Here is a 27,238-nt window from a genome sequence, read left to right on the forward strand (position 1 = left end):
GAAAATGTCAGTCAGTGACTAGTGTGTGGGAATGGGATATATGAAGGCCATGAGGTTTGAAGAAACCTGACAGAGTAATTAGGAGTGACACAGATCGTCCCAAATAGCTTATACTTTATATTTTTATCTAAGCATGAAGTGATGTGCTATATTGTTATTTTTTATTACTTTATCCTGATAATCCTATAAACCATAAAAATGAATAATCCTTTTGTTGCAGTCAAAATGATTGAGGAGGGAGCAGGTAAGGGTCAATTCAAAATATCCTGTTTTGTTTCTCCCACCTCTAAGTATTCATGGGCATATTTACAAACCCTGTTGCGCAGGGCAGCACAGCAAGTGCCTGCTCCACATGGAAAGGGCAGAAATGCACCATATTTACAAGTTATGGTGCATATCTGCCCCTTCTCCCTGAGCTGAGCTGGTGGACAAATTGCTACTTAGCGCCAATGCAGTGCAAGGGTGTCTGCATTGTCAGCTTGATTATTTTTGTGCAGGAAGGGGCACCTTCCTAAAAAAAAACAATCTTGGAAGGCTCATTTACTCTTTCTATGTGTGCTGCAGAGGAAACAACAAAGAGGAATACAGATATTTCTCCTTGCTGTACCTGCCCTCTGGAAGCCTACAGTTTTGATGCATTTACAGGTTTACAGATTCTTGTAAAACTGGAAATGCATCAAAACCCATGGATGTTGTATGGAACACCCACCATAACGCCCATGGTACGCCTCCCTGATGTAGTTTTAAATTTAAGGCAACGCAGCATCTTGCCCTGTATTGCCGTACACCATACATTCAAGGTCATTAAAAGCTATACAAAGGGACTTTGCTTGGCCTTGTAGATATGGGACTGCTCAACACACTGCCGGCCTGTCACAAAAGAGAAGCATTGGCTGTGCATGGGGCGTGTAAATATGTCCCACAGAGTGGTAAATGCATTTTTGAAATTCATATTTTTTCACATATTTCTAAATGAATCTGGTAGGAACCATACGTCCTAAACATCAGGAGAACAAAATTGCCAGTCGAATATAAGGATTGTAGGATATGGACCCAGACAATGCACAAAACCCTTTTCAAGGAAAAGGGAACATTCTTTTTAATATAGCATTTTCCTGCCCACCCAAATACCTATCCACAACCAAAATGTACTATTTTTATGTAAATTAGTAAATAAGGTATACACAATTTATATTGGTGTCACCAGATTTTTCACAGATTTTCTAAAGTGCTGAATCCAGTGTTAGGGAATTTGCTGTTGTCTATAAAAGGAAAAAATGCCTTTCTTTTTTCCGTTTCCGTCATCTGAGAGACTTGACTTTTACAATTCTGGCCTGATAGATGGTATCCTCTGAGATGAACAAGCCCACAACAACATATCCCTCACTGACGTATGTGATTGACCTATGCACGGTTGTATCAGTACTTTATCCCGTGCATATTATAGGATAGGTTTATTAACTATTCAAAAAAATACTTATGCCATACACGTTATGAAAAATGCTTGGGTTTCACTCTTATCAAGCGTATATGTAGGTGCGTTCGTATAGCTTTGCCAATGGTGCTGTAGCTCTGAGTTAGTTTTTTGGGAAAATTCCTTTACTTTTTTGTTATTTTCACTTAATAAACTAGATTTTTTTTATTTCAGTAAAAGTATTACCGAGCCTCCGAAGACAACGAAAATTTTCAAGGACTCATGGGATTTTGATATTTACATAAATGCCATCAATGCTTCGCTTGAAGATATGATATTTCAGAACCCTTTATGGAAGGAAGTGTACTTCACCTGGGCTGGATTTGCCAATTACAACCTTGTGATCAGAGTATGTTGTTTCACAACACTGATGTATTAATTGTAGTTTCATAAAGATGTATATACTTATATAAAGAGATAGCTCTTCTAGCCGGTCGCCACTGATTTGTGTTTTGTGAGGTTGAATTTTAATGTTTTACATCTTTTTGTCTCTTTAAGTTCAACCGCCCATTATAATCTTAAGAAAACACATAAAAATAACATGCATTTTTTTTCAAACTAAGGGGCATATTTAAGAGCCCCTAGTGCCACTGGAGCATCACTTTTAGTGGTATGCACTGCACCATATTTACAAGGTGGCATTAAGCCACTTTTTGTGGATTAACGCCACCTTGTAAATACAGCCCCTTCACACACAGCACTTTGCGTGGAAGGGGCGTGCAATGGGTGTTGCTGGGGTTGTGCCCTAGAAACACCCACTGCATTTTGACGCTTCCCCAGATTTATGAGTTTTTGTAAACCTGAGGTAGCACCAAAATCTAACGCCACCCAAGGAGTGGCGTTAGCAGGGCGCAACGAGAAGAAATGCTTTCATTTCTCCTCTTTTTTTGCTCTGTGTGTGTTGCAGAATGCAGCACACATAGAAAGAGCAAATCGCCATTTAAGATTGTTTATGTGCAGGAAGGTGGCAAAGGGAGCAACACAGGGGTGCGCCGTATTCTATTTAATATGGTGCATCCCTGCATTGTGAAAACAATGGTGCACAATGCTGCCAAATTTGGCTCACCGACGCACACGTCATTTTCCCTTAAATGTGACAATAAGTTGTTTTCGAGCAGCCAGAAGTCTAAATCCACAAGCTGAGCTCCTTAGCCCCTTGAAGCTGAGACACCCATGCATTTTATAAATAGTACATACTTTAGCCATAAATCTTAACCATTAATAATGTGCGCTAATTTCCTTCAGGTCACTGAGGTCCAGGTTAGAAAAATTATCACCAAATGTTTTTACAGGAAGTTACTTGGAGAAATGCTTATTTCATTAGACTGAAATGTGTCTATATATATGTATTTGCAGAGATAAAACCATCAAGATATTCTCACATAGGATGTATTTATTTATGCATTTATTTATTTTACATTTGTTTATCTCAAGCGTATTGTTGCTGCAGAAAAATGTGTGCCTTTAAATTCCATTATTGTACTACTGCTGTAATACCTGCACATGAACAGCATTCTTTAACAGGCACTGGCATAGATGGAAGATGTAACCTCTGTCTGTTGGAAGGATGTGCTTTATCACCTTGGTCTACACAAATTTACAATACATACCGTAGCACGGTGCAAAAACTTTCTTGATAGCTTACTGTATTTCATTTTTTATTATTGAAAAGAACCGTAAATTATTGAATATTCTTCTTGGCCCTTGCTCGCGCTTGGTTCCACTTGCTGTTAGGTTTTGCTGCAAGCCAGGTTACATTACTGAAGTTGATCTGGCGTGGCACTGTTGTAACCCAGACATGTCCACATGCATAAATTATCATGGACCTGGTGCAAAGCTATTGTGGTGCTGCATGGGGGGGTCATCTTTCAGTGAAAAATTGCTTTAGCTTGCAAAAGTCGATTGTCACTAACAATTTTGTTGCTTTGCACCACTTTGCTTGGCTTTACCTCACACGAGCATCATTGCAAACCTTTAGTAAATCTGGACCTCAGCATACTAATGGAAAGATGCAACAACTTCTTCGAGTGTCGAGCACAAGGAGACAAAAGTGGAGGCTTTTTTAGAAAGTTTGCATACATTGGCAATAATGTGCACATTTACTGACACTTAGGAAATAGGCACTAAGGGCTTCCTTTACTAGGAAATGGCGCAGCTCAGTGCCACAAACAATTTTGCTGCACCGAGCTGCATAATTTCCCGAATGCAGGGATGTGCATTTTGCAGCACACATAGAAGTAGCAAATCGTCATTACTTAATAATTGTTTATTGCAGGAAGGGGCAGCTTCCTACATATAAATCATTGTTATTTGCATTTTGCTCTTTCTGCGTGTGCTGCACACAGAGAAAAAGCAAAAACCAGGAAAAATAAAAGTATTTCTCCTCCTTTCGCTACACTAAGACCATCCCTAGGGTGTTGTTCGATTTTGTCGCTGCCTCAGCTTTATGATATCTCGTAAATCTGGGGCAGCATCAAAATGCAATGAGTGTTGCAGTGGAACACCCACAGCAAAACCTATTGTAAGCCACTTTCACACAAAGGGATGAATGTAGAGGGACCATATTGACAAGGCGGCGTTAAGCCTCAAAAGGTGGCTTAATGCCGCCTTGTAAATATGGTAAAGGGCACAGCACCACCGGAGCGTAGCTGAAAGTGACACTGTGGTGGCACTAGGGGCTTATTAGTGAGCTCCCAAGCAGTGTATGAAGAACTTTACCAAATCACAAGAGAGACATTTGAATCATAAAAACACCTCAGTAGAAAACTTATTTTCAGCAATCATAAGCCTACAATAGAAGGAGAAAAGGGAGAAGTTGAAAAACATAACAGTTGAAATACATCTGCAAGGGCCAAAGAAAGTGTGAAGTTAGTTTGACCCAGACAAGAAAGTGTGAAGCAAACTGTGAAGCGGAGTTACATAACAACTCTGCCAGATTCAGCAGAGTTATGCCTATGGACACCAAATCTTGTTTAAACTCGCATTTCTGGAGCCTCCTAGGAAAACATTCTGCTACTTGGCATTTGGTGGAATATGGCCAGAACTTCATGTTACAAAAGTAGAGCAAAGTCACAAATTCTGCCACTTCCATGGGTGGATTGAAACATTCCACCCACCCCTAGCATCACCAGGCTGGAACGGCAAATTATAACAAGTGCAGGTCCTATTGCCCTTGTGATTCCAGTACTGATATACTATGTTCAACTAACTATTCTGCTCTGGATAAAACCTGTTGTAACTTTGGGATTTTTCAAGAGTGCAGGAAGCTACATGCACCCTTTAGAAGAGTAGACTTTGACAAATGAGATCAGATTTGCAATTAAATTAAAGGCTTAGTGGAGATGGTTGGCACTAATATACATGATGATGAAAAAGAACTACCTAATTCTATTGTTGCACTAGATGAGCAGTTTGGGGTTTAGCAGATGAAGGTGTGAGTAGCAGTGCATTGCCATGTAAGTTATGAGAAAAGCTAAGGACTAAAGGAAATCGAAAAGAAGAAACAAAAATGTTCATTTTTAAAAGAAAAGCAGAAGGGGAGCTAAACAGGGTAGGCACAGGTGTAAAAAATAATAGGGTGTGCCAAGAGGAAGATTGCTTACTTATTTCCTGTTCGGTATGCCAACTGACATGTAGGGCAGCAACAAAGGACCTCCACTTCTGTCTGTCTTGGGGGGTTTTCTGTACTGTGCCCCAGCTGAGGTTCAGGGTAGTCTATAACTTTCAGGATCTGCCTTTGGTCTTGAACTTGCCACTCAGAAGTTCCATCATCCTGTCAGTAGTTTCCTCGCAGCTTTGACTTCTGTCGATCATGTATGTCTCATGCAGAGACTGTAGTACTAGAGATTTTCATTCTCAGGGTAATATAACAAAGAACTTGGCAAAGAAGCTGAAATATGAAAAGACATCTTTATTAAACTCAAATGAGTGAGACTACGTCTCCCAGAAGCTGACCTATAGCAACTGAAAGAGGCAGTCTCCAGAAATGGTCTTAGCTCAGACCTTTTATATCATGTATTATGCCCTAGGCATGCAAGGGGGCTGTACCAGTCACATTCCTAAACAAATGAGAAAAGCTAGAGAGGCAACATGTGAGTAGCCTTTGGGGTTTTAACAGGATTACAGTTGACCATTCATATATTTCACTACAAACGAAATAGCAGGTTTATGATGACAAGCCCATATTTCAGTTTGTCCAGCCCTCAATCAATTACCCGGCAAGGCTTAGTACTTTCATCAGATATCGACGGACCCCCAATATAAACGGGCACCTCCTCCTTGTAAAGCAAGTCATAAAGAAAGAAACAGAGACAGGTGTGTGTAAGATTAGGCATGGTTTGTGTCTGATGAAAGGTTTATGATGTGTTGTGCCTTGATACTAATCTCATTCGGCCACTGGGAAAGAAACTGGCCGAACAGGTTTGGCTTCAGGCAGTGGAGTCAGCTTGCCCAGGTCACAGAGGAGTCAGCAAAGATGTACGTGTCCTTAAGACTCGTTTTCAGCATTAGACATTGGCCTATGTGAGGGCAATCATAAAATGGCTGTCGTTTAAATGGAACACGAGGGTTCAGGACGGAAACTCTGATATTCGGGTGATTTTGTTACCCGAATATGAATACAATGCTTGTGCATACTATTCTAATCATTCCCGGTCTGCTGATACCAAAATCGTTGTGATACGAAGACGTTTATAACACGGGTCCAGGATTTTCAGTACCACAGACCCTCCTTTTGCCCTTACATAGGCAACAACTATACTCATACTAATCTGAGTCCGGGTCTATATTCATAAGGCCATGGAGATGTTGCTGGAGCAAAATTCTAGTACTTGGTAACTCTCTCTGGACAGGTCTCCTCGAACATGAAGTAGCACAAAAGGCCACATATGGCAGGACAAAATAAGGAATACCTCTATCTGCAGTAGGTGGCATAAGATCACACACCCAACAATTAGTGATGTTCACTACTAACTAGTGTTGATGCAGAAGCTGTACAAAAGAATTGCTTACGAATTCTGATCTTCTAACCTGCTCATGTTCAGGAAAAGGGTGAAAAGAGTGCAAAGAAACAATAGTAGGAAAAGACATAGGTTGGGAAGTGGGTGCAGAAGTCAATTGAGTAGAGAAAAACAATCCCACCCATAAATGACAACGTCATGTTTAAAAGACACTAGAAAACACGTTATTAAGAACATATAGACAACGGGAGAAAGTAGTGACCACTATTACAAATGAAATAATAATTTTTCACAACCCTAACCAAAAAGCAAATCCTAAAATTATCTAGTAACATTTTTAGGGCACCTCTGCATTTCAGTAATTTTTGTATGTTCAGGTGGAACAGTGGTGACTCTCATCAATGCTCTAAGGTGAAAAGGGGGTACTCTTTCCACAGAAATTTGACTTTATTCTGCTTTTACTAAACAGAATAGTACTTTAAAACAATGCCAGCAAAACAATCAGTCTCCTAACACCTAGTCTATACAATCACACGGAAACCTCTTGTGAAACCAACTATGCCCAGAGTCCGTTCAAAAAGCCTCTCTGGCAGGCTTCTATTGTCCATCAAATTTTCTTTTGTTGTTTTCTTTCGCATGGGCCTCTCAATTCAGGCCTCTTCGTGAGAAAAGTACTGCTTAGTTGGATTGCCCTCCTGGCAAACACCCACAGCTCACTCGAAAGTCTCAATGTCTTAAAGCAATGCACCAGTGTCTCTCCTCTGTGGCAGACACTACAAACAATGTGCTCTTCATTGATCAAGGGCACAAATCAACTCGTGCAGACCCAAACACCATTAATTGGGAAATAGCTCAAGCTCAGCAGCACTTTCAGACTCCAACACTCATTATTTAGTGTCAGAGGACGCTCAAGCTGCTCTTTCATGGGCACCACAATATAGTGCCTTTTTCCAAACTTGAAATCTCCGGTGCACTGCCCTTCTTCCGTTGGAGCAAAGAAAAGGGGGGGTGTGGCCAAAACTCAGGCCAAGGGGCTCAAGGGATTGCACACTGTCAGAGGTTACCAGCACATGACAGGTAGAGAAATGAAACTTCAAAACAGCTCTGCCATCAACAACAGGAATCCTTCTCTTTAGCTCTTTTACACTGAAACTTTGGTTTTGTGATGTCCAACGCCGTCTGATGGAGCAAGTACGATACCATGCGCTGGCGATCGCTGTCCAGCTTTGCTACTTTCTGGGTGCTGAGACTGTAGGGCCAAGACGTCCGTCTTTCATCTGTAGCTGTCACTGATGGGAATTAGGCTTAAATCAATGTCCTGCAGGTTATTATGACTTGATACCCGCAGAATCTAGTGACGTAGGAAATGTGCCACAGTTGTTAGTTCCCTTCAATTTAGTACAAAAACAGTTCATGGTTTTTAACAAGGGGACTGCAAGCAGGTGGTCTGCAATCTTCAAAGGAGTAGCCATACACCATGGGCATTAAATACAAAGACAAAGGCAGAAGGGCAAAACAGGGTCTCTAGCATCTTTAATTGGGTTCTTTCCATTATTCTCTGCCATCTATAGCTACATGAGAATTCTATCTGAATGGATTTCCTCACACAGTGGCATTGTCTAATGGGGTAAACACATATTTTCCTCAATGATTAAGTCTAGGTGTTCCTCCTTATCTTAGAACATCTCAATAGAGAAATCACATGATACCGATTATCAGGGACATGTAGAAACCTTCCTTTAAAAACTGTGCATCAGGTGCACTATGCAATACACAGGCTAATAGTCAAATGTGCAAACAAAAAGACAAGAACTAGAGGGTCCTGATATTTGCATGATTAGGACACATCTGATCCCACCCAAAATTAAAGTAGCAGGAACAGAAGGGAACCGAAAACCAAATTAAAATAGACATTGAAAATTTGTCATGTTCAAAAAGGTAAACATAAGATATCTCCTATTGAGATGGAAAACTTGTCTTACTATAATATTGATTCAGTTAACCAGTCTATCGCTACCCTGACAGTCAGGCTGGAAAACATTGAATGCTTGCCTAAGGCAAATTCTTGAAAACCAGTCTGGTCATACCAAAGGGAATTATACATAACATGGGGGTCCCTGGTACATCACTGCAGTCTGGAAATGTGAACCTGAACAATACATCAATAATAATAAAAGGGCTGACTGGTGAGAGGAATTCGAAAAAGAGAAATGGGACTAGGACATAGCTAAAATCTCAATAACTAAGCATGATGCGACATTGGTCAGGGGAAGTAACAAAATAAAAAATCTATAGGAAGAACAAAAAATTATTTGGGTGATAGTCAGGCATGTGACACAACACCAAGAGTACGGGTGATACACAAAGGCCAAAGTTACACAAATTTTAACTCTACCGTTGGCGACTACACCATATACGGTACTCCTAGCTAATGTTTCAGTTCCTTCTTCAGGAAAAAATGAAAACCTGGTTTTCTTTAAAGGAACAAAAACCATATGCTACTTAGGAAACAGAACATCATTAACTAATGTAATATAGAAATTAGGCCACCTTGAGTCACAGATCTATAATTTCATCCTTAGGTCCAATCAAGGCTACATAAATGTAGGGCTGCCTGTTCCTTTAAGGGAAGGGGCAGTAACGTGACTAACTGCAGGTGACACACTTTGATCCTGTATATCTCTTTTTATTTTCCTTCAATACCATTATAGCCAAATAGACATGCACTGGTGAAGTGTTGTCTCTTATGTTCACAGCATGAAATATCATTATCTGTGGAATTTAGTAACCAGAACAAGTTCAACCAACTGTTGCGTAGCGATGGGCATCGTCATGACCATCCCCTCACAACACAGGGGAGCTTGTAATAGTATCAAAAGCAGCAACAAACATGCAAAAAACAAATAAAAAATAATAAAAACGCACAAAACGTCAAGCCATCAGATATACTTGCTGTGTATCAAGCACAAAAAGCATAGACAAAACAATAGCATGTGTGAATAAGCGGTGACACACAACACCATGTCATGTACTTTATGCACTGTAAACCTGCAGCCCAAAACCCAATATTTGGGCCTGTTTAATTTGTCAGGTTTGAAATCCTTACCCTCCTTTTGACAGTAGATCACCAGGCAATGGAAATCTGCTGTCAAATATAACTTTACTGTTTCTCTTCTAACATACAGGACCAGCAAGAACAATTCATGATAGGACCAAATACACGAAAATAAATTTCCATTACTTAACTGTTACCCTCTTATCAGTTACTTCGCAACATCAAGCCACCTTAGTTTTACCTTTCTAAAAGTAAAAATTGTTACACTGACACTCCATATTAATTTGGCACCTACAATTTCCACTGTGAAAAATAAGTCTTAATTGGCAAATTGTTCTCATTAAGGCTTGTACCCTTCAACATTTTAGAAAAGGGCTGCATCTTATTTTCTGTCTAAGACTTAATGCAACACTTCGTTTTCTGTCAAATAAAAGCAACTAGCAGGCATCATTTTATTTTTTTAGAGCGGAGACACAAATGTATCAGTTCTGCAGAGCATTTAACATGATGTTGGGACTTTCGAAGAATCCCCTTTTTTTTATATTTTCCCTTTGGAATTAAGTTCTTTAATTGTATTGATGTTCTTCTGGAGAAACCAGAAATCCCACTTTTAGAGGCCCGTAGGGTCATTCTGCATTTCACAGAGACAAGGCCCTAATTTAAAAGGTCACAAGTGTCAACATGACAGCCTCCTCCATTGTTTATGGGAAAACTAAAGATAGCATCTCAGCAGCGTGACTTGAGCCAGCCTCTGTAGCTCTCCTAGCTTCTGCCACTCTGAATCTGTCAAAGACAGTATGCCTTCCTATTTTCCTTCTAACCTGCAATAATTCACTCTATTTTAAAAAATAATTTTTCCTTTTTAGGCGCTAAAAAAAATGATCTCTATTTCCAGATTATTAAACTACATTTACTGTGAATAATTCACAAACCTTAATAACACACATACCAGTTGTTAGAATAAATGCTTGTTGCAATCCCATGCAATGGTACATATTTCATCAACCTCGAATGAATGAACGTCTCAGTAGGCCCAGCTGAAGTTAGAACCTTCAACCTTGATATTAAAACAAGCCTTTGTACTGGCACATTGACTCATTGAATCATAAGAAGGCACAACCTGCAAATATATATCAAACCTAAATGTATGCATTTACTGAAGCCTGAGACACTTTAAAAAGTACTCTGAATGAAAGAAAATGCAGTTTAAACAGTGCTTTTGCCCAAAATCGACCTTGATATTTTAGGCATTAAAGAATCAATATCCTACAATTTTCTTGCATAATATGCATTACCAGAATGTCTATTACACAATCCATGAGTCAGCTATTGAAAATATTAACTTATACTTTATAGAAATGAGCTTGTTTGCTCCTGCGCCAAGGGAAAATTGCACATACAAATGTCATTTTAGCGGTGCAACATAACTTAAATTAAATTTTAATGATAGGAGGTCATAGTATAGGTATTAAGCTTTATAAATATTAAAAAACGATTTTGAAAGGCACTTATTTGTTTAAATAATTTTTCCATAATTAATAATTTTCTTTAAAAAAATAAATAAAAAAAATATTATTTTTTTTGCGATACTTCCACATATAAAAGCAAGCTGCATCCCTTGCCTATTATTTGGGATACATTAACTCACAAGCCTAAGCGCATAAGCCTAATTTGAAATGCGTCACATTTTTGCACCACTTTCATTTAAAACGAAGGTTATCCAAAATTCCACCCGTGTTTAACTGGGAAAGTGCTGGCTGAATTGAACATTCCTATCAAATATACTGCAGCTGAAAAGTTTGCCTGTGAACATCTAATACAATGCATCTAAGAAAAATGCTGTAAATGTATTTATTTTTTTGCAAAAATAGATAATTTCGTTGTTTTTTTTTTTGGGGGGCCCTATTTATATCTATTGAATATGTTTTCTAATTTATTAAGCATTTAACGGCAGTTTTGTATATGTGCACAATTGCTCATTCTATAAATTAAAGAGCAACATATAGCTATGTTAGCACATCACATGGTTAATTTCTGGATTTTTTCTAAGTTTCTACTTAATATTAATTAACCAACATTTTACTTAACAAACTGAAAACATCAAGAAGACCCACAAACACACATTGAGCTCATTTCAGATATAAACAGAAAACACTCAGGACACACAATACAGCGCGCTTTAGCCATTTTTCATAAATAGCGCCGTCGCAATTTACTTACAGAACCGTTTGCAGATCCTAGTTGTAAGTCATATTTACAAGAGAAAAGAAAACTTTTCTCAATAGTGTTCCAAAAAACTGCAAAAACAGCCTCACAGACATTTATTTCCAAGAATAGCGGACCCATACTTTATTAAACGTGATGGGGCCCACGCCGTGTTTAAAATAGAACTCATAAGTTGGAGTTCCAATCGGAGGTATCAGACATGAATCCTCCAATCGGGAATCCCTGTTGCCACCAAAAACCAAACCAAGTACCAAATTTGCTACGATTAGGCACCTTCGCTCACTAACCGAGCTTCAAACTTCAAGGGGCTATCTCTATCGATACACTCGCAAATGTACGAGACCCTCGGTTTTTGAAAATTGCAATCTTCAAATAAAACTAAGGACCAATACTAAGAACCAAGAACCAAAAACTAAGAACCAAAGGACCAAAGAACTAAGGACTGGGAGCGACCCACTTATACTTCAACTAAAGCAGATGGAGAAAAAGTCTCTTCATTACCTGCCTACACAAATTGCAATTCGCGTATACAAACCTATACAAACCTATCAAAGCTATACCAAACAAATAGTTGTCCAAATTCTAACTGCCAAGTTCTAAATGACCTAACAGTCTTTTTTTTTTTTACTTACGCCAAAAAGGTTCTCAGTCAGGGGTGACATCATGTGGAGGATCAAAATCAGGAAGATCAGAAATATACTGGGCTGCATAATCAAAGAATCTCCAGAATCCCTGCACACAGAGTACCTTCTTGGTAGAATCCTGTTCTGTCCTCCTCAGTAGATTTCAGTCTCCTGACAAGATCACTCCCACAGAAAGTCACTTCTCTGATGAGCTCCACGTTGGGCGCCATTTGTAGTACTAGAGATTTTCATTCTCATGGTAATATAACAAAGAACTTGGCAAAGAAGCTGAAATATGAAAAGACATCTTAATTAAACTCAAATGAGTGAGACTACGTCTCCCAGAAGCTGACCTATAGCAACTGAAAGAGGCAGTCTCCAGAAATGGTCTTAGCTCAGACCTTTTATATCATTTATTATGCCCTAGGCATGCAAGGGGGCTGTACCAGTCACATTCCTAAACAAATGAGAAAAGCTAGAGAGGCAACATGTGAGTAGCCTTTGGGGTTTTAACAGGATTACAGTTGACCATTCACATATTTCACTACAAACGAAATAGCAGGTTTATGATGACAAGCCTATATTTCAGTTTGTCCAGCCCTCAATCAATTACCCGGCAAGGCTTAGTACTTTCATCAGATATCGACGGACCCCCAATATAAACGGGCACCTCCTCCTTGTAAAGCAAGTCATAAAGAAAGAAACAGGGACAGGTGTGTGTAAGATTAGGCATGGTTTGTGTCTGATGAAAGGTTTATGATGTGTTTTGCCTTGATACTAATCTCATTTGGCCACTGGGAAAGAAACTGGCCGAACAGGTTTGGCTTCAGGCAGTGGAGTCAGCTTGCCCAGGTCACAGAGGAGTCAGCAAAGATGTACGTGTCCTTAAGACTCGTTTTCAGCATTAGACATTGGCCTATGTGAGGGCAATCATAAAATGGCTGTCGTTTAAATGGAACACGAGGGTTCAGGACGGAAACTCTGATATTCGGGTGATTTTGTTACCCGAATATGAATACAATGCTTGTGCATACTATTCTAATCATTCCCGGTCTGCTGATACCAAAATCGTTGTGATACGACGACGTTTATAACACGGTTCCAGAATTTTCAGTACCACAAGACTTTGGAAGTCACTAGTGCCTGGAAGATTTAGTGGTTCCTGCTGCGGTTTCTGTAACAAATGTTGTTTATCGGAGGACCAGTGGACCGTACTTTATCTGGTCACTATCTTTTTGACCTGTCCTGTTTGGGCAACACTGCCAGGAGACTCAGCTCCTGCCAGCATAGCTTTGCAGGTCACTGAGATAGGCAGACCCCACAAGCACTTTCAGGTGGTGACTCTCTGAGGAGAAAAAGAAGATAGAAGGCTAGAAATTAGATCCAGATACCTAACCTTGGGCACACTTTTGTGAACATACAGCCCACAAAGAGTGGGTGCATATTGTGCTCTGATTTGTTTCAAACCTGCTTGTTATTTTGCAAAATGTCTGTTTGCAGGGGATAGCTGAATGACTTGCCTAATGAATATTAATTGGGCATGGTGGTATTTGCAACCCCCTGTGATTTTCCTTGAAAGCAGGGGTGGTGGCCTGCAGGGGACAACTGACTTTCATCTCCAATATTTTTTAAAGATCATGGGTTATTCTTTAAAAAACGTTTTGTGTTTGGGAAACCTTAGGGAGCAGCCAGTGACTGTGCTACAATTCCTTAAGTTTTACTTGATCTGCCTAACATGAACATCTTGTCCTGACCAGGGCCTGTTGATTGTGTAATATCGGAGCTGAAAAGGTTTATGAATCAGCACCTATCATTACATAGATGTCTACCAATACGTCCTTGGTTTCTTCTACAGCACTGCTAAAGACATGATTAGTGTCCTGACCTTTGACATCACCACTAAGTGGTTAGGAACTAAGAGGTCCTCCTAGGCACAATTTTTGTTGATGTACTTATTTAAGTGTATCTCCACACAGTAGCATATTTGGGGTCCTACTGAATGGCAGATGTCAAAACAGAGTTCTTTTTCTACAATTGATTTTTACTTAAGCTTTCTTGGCAAACCTCAGTGACTATCCTGTGAACCCAATTAACCAAAGATTCCCAGGAGTCACTCTTGACTCTCTTATGAAATAGCTTACTAGCATGAAACTGTCTATAGGATATGAAACACAGAGTGCAATCCAATTAATCAGGAACGATTACTAAGTAGTACAGAGGACAAGTTGGCATTTGTGCAAAAAAGCTGGCTAATTCAGAGAAATGGAAACAATAAATATGGCACCTGCTCTAAAATAAATTTGATCTGGAGGATAGAAGTAGAAAGGACAACATTTATTTTTTAGGAATACTTGAAACATTGAGAACTACAATAAGCTTTCCTTCCTTACCACTTTTATCACTGAACTCAAGGAACTGATCTCTGTGCCAGGATTCAAATTCCACAGAACATAGGGGGTATTTGCACTTAACTCCCACATAAAATATGGGATATGACAAATAATACATCTATTGGTATTATCCACAATCTAATTAGTTCGACATGCTTTAGGTGCAACTTTAGCATTCAACCTGTGGTCCCTCAGGTTGTTCAAGCATTGTGTTTTAAATAGCCTAAAAAACTTTCCATGGCAGTGGTGCGCATTTTTTACGAAGTGGTGACACACTCTGTTTCACTAAGGATTCCTTTGAAAACTTTGGGGCTTGTTTACAAGCCCTTTGTGCCACTATTGCATCATTTTTTTAATGCAGCAGTGACCAAAGCAGTCCCCTACAGTGCGCCACATTTACAAACTGGCGCAATGGGGCCATTGTACCAGTTTCTAAAGCCTTGCACCACATTATACCTGTGCAAGTTGTATGTGTCAGAAGATTACCCACCTAATCTAACTTCCACAGGAGCAGATGCCTTTTGCCCAACTCCCTCCAACAGATGACTGCTCAGATTTTAACTGATTATCTGAACCCTGCATCTGCTAGGGGGAAAGGGGAAGGGGAATAGAAAAAGAGAGACCACCTCCAGATCCAGTTCCCTCCTGTGTTTCCCACTTGAAGATAGGATATTCAGAGTGTGTCTCTGGAAACCTGCACCTTTCTTCTTACTGGGATTTCTTTAAAGAAAGGACCTGCAGTCGGGTGATTAGAGCATAGACAAGTACATTCAAACCCTGCATTCAACTGTTCAGCCATTCACATTCACCCAATTCTATTGTTCTCCTAACCTGGATCTTTTGAGAGACTAACCCCCCTCTATGAGAATGATGTTAACTTGATATCTTCTTTTCTCCAGGAGTCAGAGGTTTCCAAGGTTCTCTGGAGAACAGTTCAAAAGTTCAAAAATATACAAACTACTAATGTCTTTTACAAGAAACAAAAACTCCTTCTTAAGGTTCAGTTTTCTCAATCACAGTCTCTAGGAATTAGTATGAGCACTGAGGTTTGTCTCTGAGACTAACAAGTCTGCAAAGCAAAGGGTTCTTGAATATATATGTACATATATATATATTGGCAATCATACAAAAGGATTACCAAAACTAATTTCCCTCAGAAAGCCAATAGCCAGTTGTTCGAACAAGGAAGAAATTCAGCTTCTTCAAAAGGGAAAAAGTAGCTGGTGTGCACACCGTAACAAGAAAAATAATTAATTACTCAAAACTGGAAGAATTCTCTATGAAACGAAGCACCTCAGGAACACTGCTCATTCTCCTCAGGATGACAGTTGAAGTGCAGGGCTCCCAGAAGGAAACAGCTGTAGGGAAGCTTCAGCATGAGACTAAGGTAGAAACACTAGAGCACTGACCTCACAAGGATTTGCGGCCACCATCTTGAGTGGCAGTTAAACCTGAAAAAGCTAGTTCTAAGAACAGCCTCCACAAGAGCCAACGGGAGTGAAGACACTGCTGCAACCTATATGGGTACAAGGAAAACGGGAATCGTTTTTCCTGAGGAAAGAACTTAACAACGCTGGCAATAGTTTTCCTGACAGAATGCAAGGTAGGCGTTCACTTGTTAAAAGCCAGGCAGAACTGGTGCAGTGAAATCTACAAGATTTCACTGTATTGTTCTGCGCTGTCACAGCATAAAAGATTTGGGCCCAGATTTATACTTCAATCAATCAATCAATTAAAGAGATTTGTAGAGCGTGCTACTCACCCGTGAGGGTCTCAAGGCACTGGGGGTGAAACTGGAGGGGGTCGGGTCAGGGAGGGTCACTGGTCAAACAGCCAAGTCTTGAGGTTCTTTCTGAAGACCAGTAGGTCTTTAGTTTTGCGAAGGTCGGTGGGGAGGGAGCTCCAGGTTTTAGGGGCGAGGTAGGAGGAAGACGGTGGTGGTGTGCTGGATGTGTGGGACTGTGGCTAGGGCGAGGTCGGCTGATCGGAGATTGCGTGTGGGAGTGTGGAAGTTTACTCTTTCATTGACATAGGTTGGGCCGGTGTTGTGGAGGGATTTGTGTGCGTGGATGAGAATCTTGAATGTGATTCTCTTGTCTATGGGGAGCCAGTGTAGGGATGTGAGGTGTGGTGAGATTCGTTCATGTCGGGGAAGGCCAAGGACGAGGCGCGCGGCTGTGTTCTGGATTCTTTGGAGTTTGCTTTTGAGATTGAGTGTGGTGCCGGCATAGAGGGCGTTGCCGTAGTCCAGTCTGCTACTGATGAGTGCGTACTTGCTTCGCAATGAATTCGCGTCATTTTTTTACTCAAATTCTTCGCAAACCTAACTCCAAATGTATACTTTGGTGCTAGACCCGTCTAGCGGCAAAGTTTTGGAGTGAAAGTCATTGTTTGCTAGCGTGATACTACATTGCTTCAATGAGATGCAAGGAAGGCATTCCCTGGCAAAAAATGACGATATGGGCTTAGAGCCATATTTAACCCCATGCTAAAATCAAGCACGGGGTAAAGGGACCTTATATAATAGCGCTGAGCTTACTTAGAGCCATTAATTAATGCCTGGGTCAGGGCAGGCGTTAGGGGACCTTAGAGCATATTTCAATGGTCAGAGACCATGGAATGGGCTCACATGTGCCCTTCCCTAGCCCCAGGGACACCCACACCCACCCCAGAGGGATGCCAGAGGATGGGGGGAACCCAATCCCAGGTAAGTAAGGTAAGTACAGGTAAGTATTGTTTATTTTCTTTAAGTGCCAAAGGAGGGCCTAACTTGGGCCCCCTTCATGGAACTGGGGCCAATGGCCATGCCCAGGGGACAAACATCCTTTGGGCATGGCCATTGGGGTGGTGGGCATGCCTCTTGTCTAAGGGCGTCCTTCATGATAGTGTAGGTGAGTCCTTGAGGATCCCCTAAGGAAGTCAAGGTGTCCCTCCCTTCTACCTCAGAGTGCTTCCACAGACCCGCCCCCCCAGTGTGCTTCAGGGACCATGTTCATGTGGAGAGAAGACTCATACCCCTTTAACTACAAGTATATGTTGTTCCCCCTTTTTATAATCCTTAACTAGGTCTTTGGGAATGTGCACCCTCCTGTCAGAATGCACTGTGATACTGCTGCCACCATCTCTACTACGCCCTCATGGGTGTCTTGCACATCCTCACCCTCATTCGCCTCCGCTGCATGCCCCCCAACCTCCTTGGCTGTCACCCAGGCTCTCAGTTCTTTTTGCAGCTCCTCCGTACTGGGGGAGCTCCTAATGGGACAGGCAAGTTCTTTACTGAGCTTTTTCAGTTTAGCAACTGTATAACTCTCCAGCTTCTCCAACTCAAAAACAGCTCCAGCTGGTGCATCTGCAGATTGAGACACAATGGAAAGTCAAAAAGTGCAAAGTTTCAAGGCAGAACAAAGATTTCCCAATGAAGAGTTCAAAAATAAAAAATGGAAGAAGATGAAGTCCAAATAGAGAAAAAACAAAGTCCCAAAAACAAGTGGTATGTGGGAATGTAGTGATCTGCACTGACAATAGTAGTGTACACTTAATCACTGTATGTCAAATACAAGTCCAAACCTCACCATTATCACCAGGGTTAGAAATGGGGTCTTTGGTTGGCAGTCAGGTTGCCCCCTGTCCAAGCAAGGACCCTCACTCTAGTGAGAGCAAAGGAGAAACACACCCAGTTAACCCCTGCTCACTCCCTTGGTAGCGTGGCACAAGCAGAAAGGCTTAAAACAGAGACAATGTGCAAAGTATTTGTACCAACACACTCAGTAACACAGTGAAAACACTACAAAACGACTCAACGCCAGGTTAGAAAAATAGCCAATTTTATCTGAGTACAACAAGACCAAAACTACAAGAATCCAACATACACAAGCAAAGTTATGGATTTTGCAAGATTAAACACAAAAATAGCGATTATAAACACAAATGCTTCGATGAGGTGATGTCACAGCGATGTAATGGAGTCATTCCCAAAAGTCTGATGCCAACGGCGATGGTGACAAAGTCACATGGCCCCCAAGTACAGTACCTTGTGAAAATGAGGAAGCAAGTCGGTGTACAGAGTCTGGGATCGTGACATAGCTGGATGCGAGGCCGCATTGGTTCCAGTGCTGTAGAGCGAAGGAGTGGAGGCATCATGAAGAGGCATTGGGTCCTTGCTGCGGAGCGGTGGAGATGAAGTGGCGGTGTGCAGCGTTGGATCCATGCACTTCCAGCGGAGTCGATATCCAGCAATCACAACGTGGTACGGCAACTTCCATGGAGTTGCGGACTTCAGTGAGGCTGCAGCTGCGTCAGGCCTGTGTGGTCGTCGCACTCCAACGTAGACCACAGCTTCAGTTGCCGGTGGTGTCACAGGATTCAGCAGCGGCGTCAGTACGGAGTTGTCCAAATTTGGTTCATTTGGTTTTCTTTGGTTTTCCACCAACTTCTTCTTTTAAGGGCCCACGGACTGGATTAGGCACCACTTGGCAGAGCAGGAGTCTCAGCAGAGAGTCCAAGTGCTGGCAGGGAAAGTATTTGATGGCCCTGAGACTTCAGAACAGGGATCAAGCTCAGTTGAACCTCTTGAAGATACCTCTTAAGCAGGCATGCACAACAAAGTCTTTGTCCCCTTTCACAGGCAGAAGCGGCAACTGCAGGATAGCCAAACAAAGCACAGTCACAGGCAGGGGCAGCACTTAGCCTCAGCCTTCCTCCTTGGCAGAGGTTCCCCTTGAATCCAGAAGTGATCTAAAGTCTGGGATTTTGGGTCTAATAATTATACCCCTTTCTGCCTTTGAAGTTGCCCAACTTCAAAGAGAAGTCTCTGTTGTTTACAGGATCCTATCTTACCCGGGCCTGGCCCCAGACACACACCAGGGGGTTGGAGACTGCATTGTGTGAGGGCAGGAACAGCCCATTCAGGTGTAAATGACCACTCCTTCCTCTACTCTAGCCCATATGGCTCATCGGGATATCCAGGCTACACTCCAGCTCCCTTTATGTCACTGTCTTGAGGAGATTCACAAACAGCCCAACTGTCAGTTTGACACAGACAGGGAATCCACAAACAGGCAGAGTCAAAGAATAGTTTAAGGAAGAAAATGCCTACTTTCTAAAAGTGACATTTTCAAACTGACAATCTAAAAACCAACTTCACTAAAAGATGCATTTTTTAAATAGTGAGTTCAGAGACCACAAACTCTAAATTTCTATCTGCTCTCAAAGGGAAACTGAACTTTAGGGATATTACACTTTGTTAACCTAAGGGAGAAATAGGCCTCTCAACAGTGAAAACCGAATTTGGCTTTATTTCACTGTTAGGACATGTAAAACACAGCAGTGCATGTCCCACTTTTAACATTCATTGCATCCTGCCCATGGTGCTACCTAGGACCTACCTTAGGTGTGCCTTACGTGTATCAAAAGGGAAGGTTTAGGCCTGGCAAGTGGGTAAACTTGCCAAGTCGAATCTGCAGTTCAAAACTTCACACACAGATACTGCAGTGGTAGGCCTGAGTCAGGTTTACAGGGCTACTTATGTGGGTGGTACAATCGGTGCTGCAGGCCCACTAGTAGCATTTAATTTACATGCCCTACGCACCTCTAGTCCCCTCTAGTGCACTTTACTAGGGACTTACTAGTGAATCAAGTATGCCCATTGTGGAAAAGCCCTTTACACCTACAATTTCACATAAGGAGCACTTGCACTTTACCACTGATGAGTAGTGGTAAAGTGCTCTGGGTAACAAAAACAGCAAAAAGTACAGCACACAGCAACAGCCTGGGAAGTAGAAGCAAAAAGTTAGGGGAGACCATGCCAAAGATGCCAAGTCTAACAATAGGGCAAATACCATGTATGATAGCAGGCAGTCCTATCTAGTGCCCCTTTGTCCTGAGAATGTAGGGGAATACTTACACTCACCAGGGGATCAGACTAGAATAATTTTCCCCATTGCAGGTAGCACAGTGTAATGTTCTTTGTCTTTAGGAAAGAGATAGTGCCACTCTAGTGAGTCAAACACATTGGACTCACCTATAAAGACAACCACAGCTGGTGTTGTGACATTGGTCGTCCTGGCAAGACAATCAGATAGATAGCAGAGGTTCAGCCAGGCACAAAAACAGACTGATTGGGGTGAACAAGGGCCATTAATACTCATGATCAGCAATTCCCAAGCTGCAAGTTTGTCCACTTTGCGAATGACTACAATCATGGCAGTGCGAGTTTCTTCCACCATACAGCCTTCCTTCAGTGCTACTTTGTACATCTGGATAAGATGTCCAGAAATCCTGCTAGTTAAGCACTTATAAATCTCTATCCGCAGGCCATTTAGGCCAGGGGCCTTGACAGACTGCATCCTCTATCTCCTTAACTGTGAGAGGTGCATTGAGTGTCAATCTATCACTGCCTGGGAGTTGGGGGAGTGCGCTATCTGGGAGGAAGGCCTGTTTCTCCTCCACTGTACATGTCAATATGGACGTATACAGTCCAGAGTAGTGGTGGGCAACTTCCCCAGTGATAACGGTGTTGAATGTGACTGTGCCCTTGTTCTCAGTGCAGATTTCCCCAACCCATCTTTCCACTTCCTCCCTCTTGACCAGCTATGCAAATACACTCCTGGGCTTATTGCTCACCTCTTAAATCGTTCTCTGCACAGCACATTAATATTTACATCTGTAGCCAAGTTGTGGTATTCCCTACAGGCAAGTTCAATACGGTGGCAGAAATTCTCACTCGATTGAAGTATATTCAACCTTTCCAGTTGAATGAGGTGGTTTTCAACCTCTTGCATTTGCTGCCACTTCTCTTTATGTGCAGTAGCCACTAAGGAGATCACCTTTCCTCTTACAACTGTTTGATATGCTTTCCATACCACCGCCCTTTACCTAACTTTATGTTCATTGTTGGTGAAGTAGTGCTCTGTGATTTGGCATAATTTGTCCACCAGACACTTTTTATTTCAGTAGCCACTCTCCAACCCCCACCCGCATAGTTCCTCCACCTATGCACACCTAATTCCACACACAGAGATGAGAGATACAAAATTTCCAGTGCCAGGACACAGGCATTCAAAACTTTAAGAAGGTAAGAGCTTTGCATTAATATGTGGTCCAAGCCGGAGTATCAATGGTATGATCCAGAGTAAAAAGACTACTGACGTATGTTTGTGGTACATTTTCTCCAGACATTTACCGGATTGTATGTCTACACAAAGTTCCTCAATCTGCTATGGCCACTAACAGCTCTCTGATTGAGCTGATCAGTACCTTCATCCATTACTAGGTTAACGTCGCCCCTATGATCAACTGCACATCCGGAACCTGCAAGTGTACAGTCCCTAGATCTGCCAATCCTGCTGACTTGTTTTGTAACATGTATATCAATTCAATTACTGCTTGCAATCAATTCCATTTATCAACCATTACGACATATCATCCCTAATCATCTCCAATCACTTTCCTCACTGCCAGTGGAAAGGCCTGTTTCAGCAACATGACAATCCATTTCAGTCCTGAGGTTTATTCCTCATGTCCTGCAGCAGGTAGGCCCCCTCATCAACATCTAACATTTGCTCCCCATGAGTTCTGTCTCCTAAAGGAGTACCAGATCTTGGGTTTGAAGCCTGAGATACTGATATATAAGTCACCTTTTGATCTTGTACCTCATACCATTGACATTCAATGAAAGGGTCAAGAGGTGCCCCTCCCTCAGTTCCTCAATGTCATTTGCATGTATCAATAATAATTGTTGTTGTATTGTGTCCCACCTTTCCTCGTAACACTGGATCGCAACCCACTATGCCATCCGCACATTGCCACACCTCAGCAATTCAAACCTCAATCAGAAATAAACAACACCCCCAATGTATAACAATTATAACATCCCAATGTATAACAAACTATAACCCCCAATGTATAACATACATCCCCCTCCCCATCTCCCAGCACTGTAGGTTCAAACCACCAACCACTCCAATTTACTGGGACCCGGTCTCTCCAAACATAATGAACTAGGCTATGAAAATACTATGAAGGAACAAAAGAAAGCAAGTGCACATTCAGTAGCATAATCCCCCCATAAAGAAACATATATGATATACCTAGCACCATTTAGTAGAATTGGTAGAGTTGGTTCAACCACTGCAGGTAGCAGCTCAATAACACTTGGTTCTCATAGTCCCAAATGTCCAAGGCAATTGTCACTCCACAGCCGGTGCCGTGGACTTTTCATGAGAAATGGCAAGCATGGTGTTAGCAGATGTTGAACAGTCAATGGTAGCTGAGAGGAGCCCGGGCTCCAAGACCACCACTGAGTTGTCAGTCCAGTCACCTGTCCTAGAGCTGTTCCAAAATATACCATCCAGTCCTTTCTTGGTGACCAGCACATCACCTGGTTCCAGCCCTCGAGCCAGCCCCATGCCTTATCCGAAAACAAAAAGTGCCAGGTTTTGATCTCACCCCCCTGCAGGTGGTGTTTAACTTCTTCAAAGGAGGGACGCTGATTTTGGATGGCCATGGTGAAGTCCAGGAAAAAACAGATTGTGGAATTTTCAAAGTGCAGGTCTCCCACATGGCGGTGTGTCTACAGGATGATGTCACAATCTCAGTAGTTGAATAGCCTGGCTATGATTGTTTTTGATGGTTGTCCAAGCTTAGGAGGGGGACTGGGCCCCTGTGAACTTGCTCCACCAAAAAGAACTTGGAGAGCCCATTTTGTCTGAAATGTTTCATGATTAAGTCCTCCACATACAGGTCAACACTAGGACCCTTTGCTTTCTCTGGTACCCAATGATACGTAGATTATTACTACAGGATTGCCCGTCTGCATCTTTCATCCAGGCTTGCAATATGATGGTGCCATTCCTAAGCATAGGGACTTTTGATAAGAGTGCAAAAACATCATTCTTCAAACTGGATCTGGTTGTTTCTGCTGAACGTACTCTATCACTGACTTTCCCAAGTCCACACACAGGAATTCCATAAACACCTAGCCCCTCCAACTTTACTCTAAGTCCACAGGGGCCCATAAGCGCTGTGTCAGCTCCTCTGCCTGGCTGTAGCACCAGGTGGCAAGGTCACAGCAGACTACTTGTCTTCCTCTTATGTCAGCAGTTTCCTTAGGCAAGCAACGGAGTGAACCGCAATCCCTCTCAGCCTCCATTGCTAGCCACTCGGGGTCTCAGGTGCGGCCATGTCTTAGGGGTTGCCTGCCCTGATACAGTTGCACGGCATGGCAATCCAATGTCACACTGGATAGTTTGGGGTTTGGGTTGGTGGGGCACCCCCGTGCAACAGCACTTTAAGTCCCCTGGGGCCCTTAGGCTGTATGTCGTCCCTTCACCGGGCCGCAGCACCAAGTGGCAAGGCCTCAGCAGGCAAGACCAGACAACTTTTCCCAATCTCGCACCAGCAGTTTCCTTGTGCGTGGGAAGGAGTGGGCCACAGTCCCTCCCTGTTTCCGCTGCCTGTTGCTTAGGGTCTGGGAGTGCTGCTGGGTGTCAGGGGCTGCCTTTCCCATTCCATGATCCTGGCACGTGCCATTCCTGACTCAGGAGGCAGCCTCTGCTTAGAGACACTGTCCGAAGGTGGCAATGCGAGTCAACAGACCTATCAGACCTCCCAGTGGCTCTAGTGGTGTCAGAACATAGATATTCATACAAGATGGAAGGGGATATCACCAAGTTAGTGTGGGAGCCGCACTAAAATGCTAATATCTTGTTTGGCGTGAGAGCACGCTCCCCCCAAAAAACTCTGTTTTTTATCACACTTATGTCAACATTATACAAAATTTACTCTGTTGAAACACACCGAGGAGAAAACTCCACATTTCATTATATTGGTAATACTAAAAGCCATTCTGTTCAACAAGTACGCCTATTTTAATGAAAACACAGGGGGCAGCAACATTGCCAGCAAATGCACAAATATTTACAAGCATTATTTTAATGACTATTTTCTACAAAATTGTTGCACTATGTGGACAATATAATGGCAATATGGAAAGGCACTGGTGAAGCACTATCTGAGTTTTCTAATTTTCTAAATAATACCAGTCACAATTGGCAAACTGCAAGAACATTTTCTAGCTATTGCAATCTATCTACAAAACCAACAACTTTATATGGATTTTTAGACCAAAGAAATAGATATCAATACATTACTGTTCGCACTACTGAATTAATGTTTAAATAAAGTGAAATTGATTTCTCACAAAATGTTAAAAAATGTGAGTACACAACAGCAAACGTACATGAATGCCAAAACAGAGTACCTGCTATAACTCATGAACAATCTTGCAACCAAAACTGAAACTAAATGATGAACATATTCAATTGGTTCTTCGTTCCTTCATACATACAATGAAACAGGACAAAATCATGGAAAAACAAAACTGGAAACTATTGGAAACCAATCCTGAGACCATAGCTATTGGACTCATTTGTTTACTCATGGAAATCAAATCTACTAGTTATGATAGTCATAGCAGACATTACAAAGAATGCATCATCAATCCCAACAGCCAATTAAGGGACATATCAGTGTTTGCACTGCAGACGTTGCAGTGGCATAATCAAACGCCGTCATGTACATCACCACACTCGACTGCAGAGAAGATCTCAATCAACACATATACAACTTTCAAAAGAGACCATATCATATATTTAATAAAATGTCCGTGTTCTAAAAAGTGTATTCGTCAAATACGAGAAAACTAAAAATACTAATTAAGGAACACAAATCAGGTGTCACATATCAGTTATGTGACTAAATCAATGAACGGCTAGGTGGAGGTGAAGTACAAGGATTACTCCTCCATCAAGAAGCAGTTCGAATATTAAAATAAACTCTTTGGAACCATGTGGTTGAAATGAGGGACACAAATTGTAATGTATTTTTTGTATAACATCAGTCCAAGAAAAATTTAGAAATAGGCAAAAATTTCGGACAGTTGATAGAAAATAGAGATCGAGTGACTTGAACCACATATACAAAACCATTCAATGAGCACAGCTATAATAATTGCATGAATGAGACTTGACGTTCCGTATTGCACTAAATTCAGCCTCAATTAAATGGATTGTTGTATCACCGACATGTGATTTAGATACCACGTAGAAAAAAGACAAATTAAAAATGGACGCGATGCTTCACATCCACAAGGGTGACACAATGAATTATTGTATAGAAATCGGAGATCATGTGATTTGAATAATACAATGGAAACACTTGAAAACCCACAGCACCTTCAGCAAATAGCTATATTAACCAAATAATGTAAACGTTATATTCTACGATATACTGATTTTGGCAAAATAGGTTACATTCAAGAAAAGCACAAAACATTGTTGCATGAACTGACACAAACATACGCTATTAATACAAACTGTGCTATGTTGTGTTATGTTATATATTATGTTATGTGATGCTGTATGTATTTTTAAAGCGCACAATCACTGGTGGGGGCTTCTCGGCGCCTAGCAGCTGTAGGAGCCTGGCCCCGAGGGTGGAGGCAGGAAGCTCTTTGTGACCCAGAAAGACTTCATGAGAACCTGAAAAACAAGAGTTCCAGCCTCACATAAAAATCTGCATATTTGCATCAGTTGATTATGTCAACCGCCTATTGCAAGCCACAAAGACGTAGTAAACCCACAGCAAATTTCTGATTAAAAAAATGAGGAAAAAGACAGTATGAATAGAGTTGTATCACCCTAAAGAAGAGTCCTTTTGTTTATGTTGCAGTAGGCACTATATTCACAAATTGAAAATGCTAAATAGTTTGCCGTGAATTAAGTAATGCAATAGCTGTGCCACGTAACTGCCAACACATGTTTCGAGGTACTACAAGGCCGCTTCATCAGGGCTGTGTATAACAACAACAAAGGAAAGATGTAACCATTGGGTGAGATTAAAGAAAGAAATAAAGACATAAAGCCGAAAATGAACCTTATATAATAAAACAGTACGTACACAATATAAGTAAGCAGAGTTAAAACCACTTGCCCCTAACCAGTAGTTAAAAGGCTTTTCGACCCTTGTTCTCTTATTAGTGGAGTGTACTAATATGCTTCTCTTAAATCAGTAAATGATGTTTAATTTAAGTGGGCAGCTAAATATTGAAAATATCAAAATCCCAAATAGCAATTATATTCAAGTAATTGTCACAGAAATGTACCTGAAGTTGATATTCATAAGTTATAAACGGAGGTGGCTAATTAATTACATCCATTGAAGTTGTACATAATATTTATAGAAGGTTGCACCCTATGCAACTCAACATAAATTAACTTAACTTTTTAAGAACAAACAACCATTTCTTCCTCTTATGATTATCTTCAAATCATGACTCAAAACATTCGAGCAATCAAATTACTGTAAATTATATCTATAATAATGGGTGATGACAGGAGTGTTTAAATTGTTGTAATTCTCAACAAACTATAAAGCAATTAGACATTCTAAGTAGATAGTAAACTAGCATGGCCTTTATTGAGTTTCATAAGTTTTAATGGCTCACTTTATGTATT

General features: G+C 41.4%; 1 protein-coding gene across 1 annotated transcript in view; it reads left to right on the forward strand.

The window, feature by feature from the left end:
• Positions 1-27,238, forward strand: part of LOC138269580 (cytidine monophosphate-N-acetylneuraminic acid hydroxylase-like) — a 680,173-nt gene that overhangs the window by 524,036 nt on the left and 128,899 nt on the right. The window contains exon 11 of the mRNA XM_069218806.1: positions 1,649-1,823. Within this exon, the coding sequence (XP_069074907.1) occupies positions 1,649-1,823 (175 nt within the window). The remainder of the gene's footprint in view (positions 1-1,648; positions 1,824-27,238) is intronic.

This window comes from Pleurodeles waltl, chromosome 2_1, assembly GCF_031143425.1.
Source record: "Pleurodeles waltl isolate 20211129_DDA chromosome 2_1, aPleWal1.hap1.20221129, whole genome shotgun sequence".
NCBI classification, from domain to species: Eukaryota; Metazoa; Chordata; class Amphibia; order Caudata; family Salamandridae; genus Pleurodeles; species Pleurodeles waltl.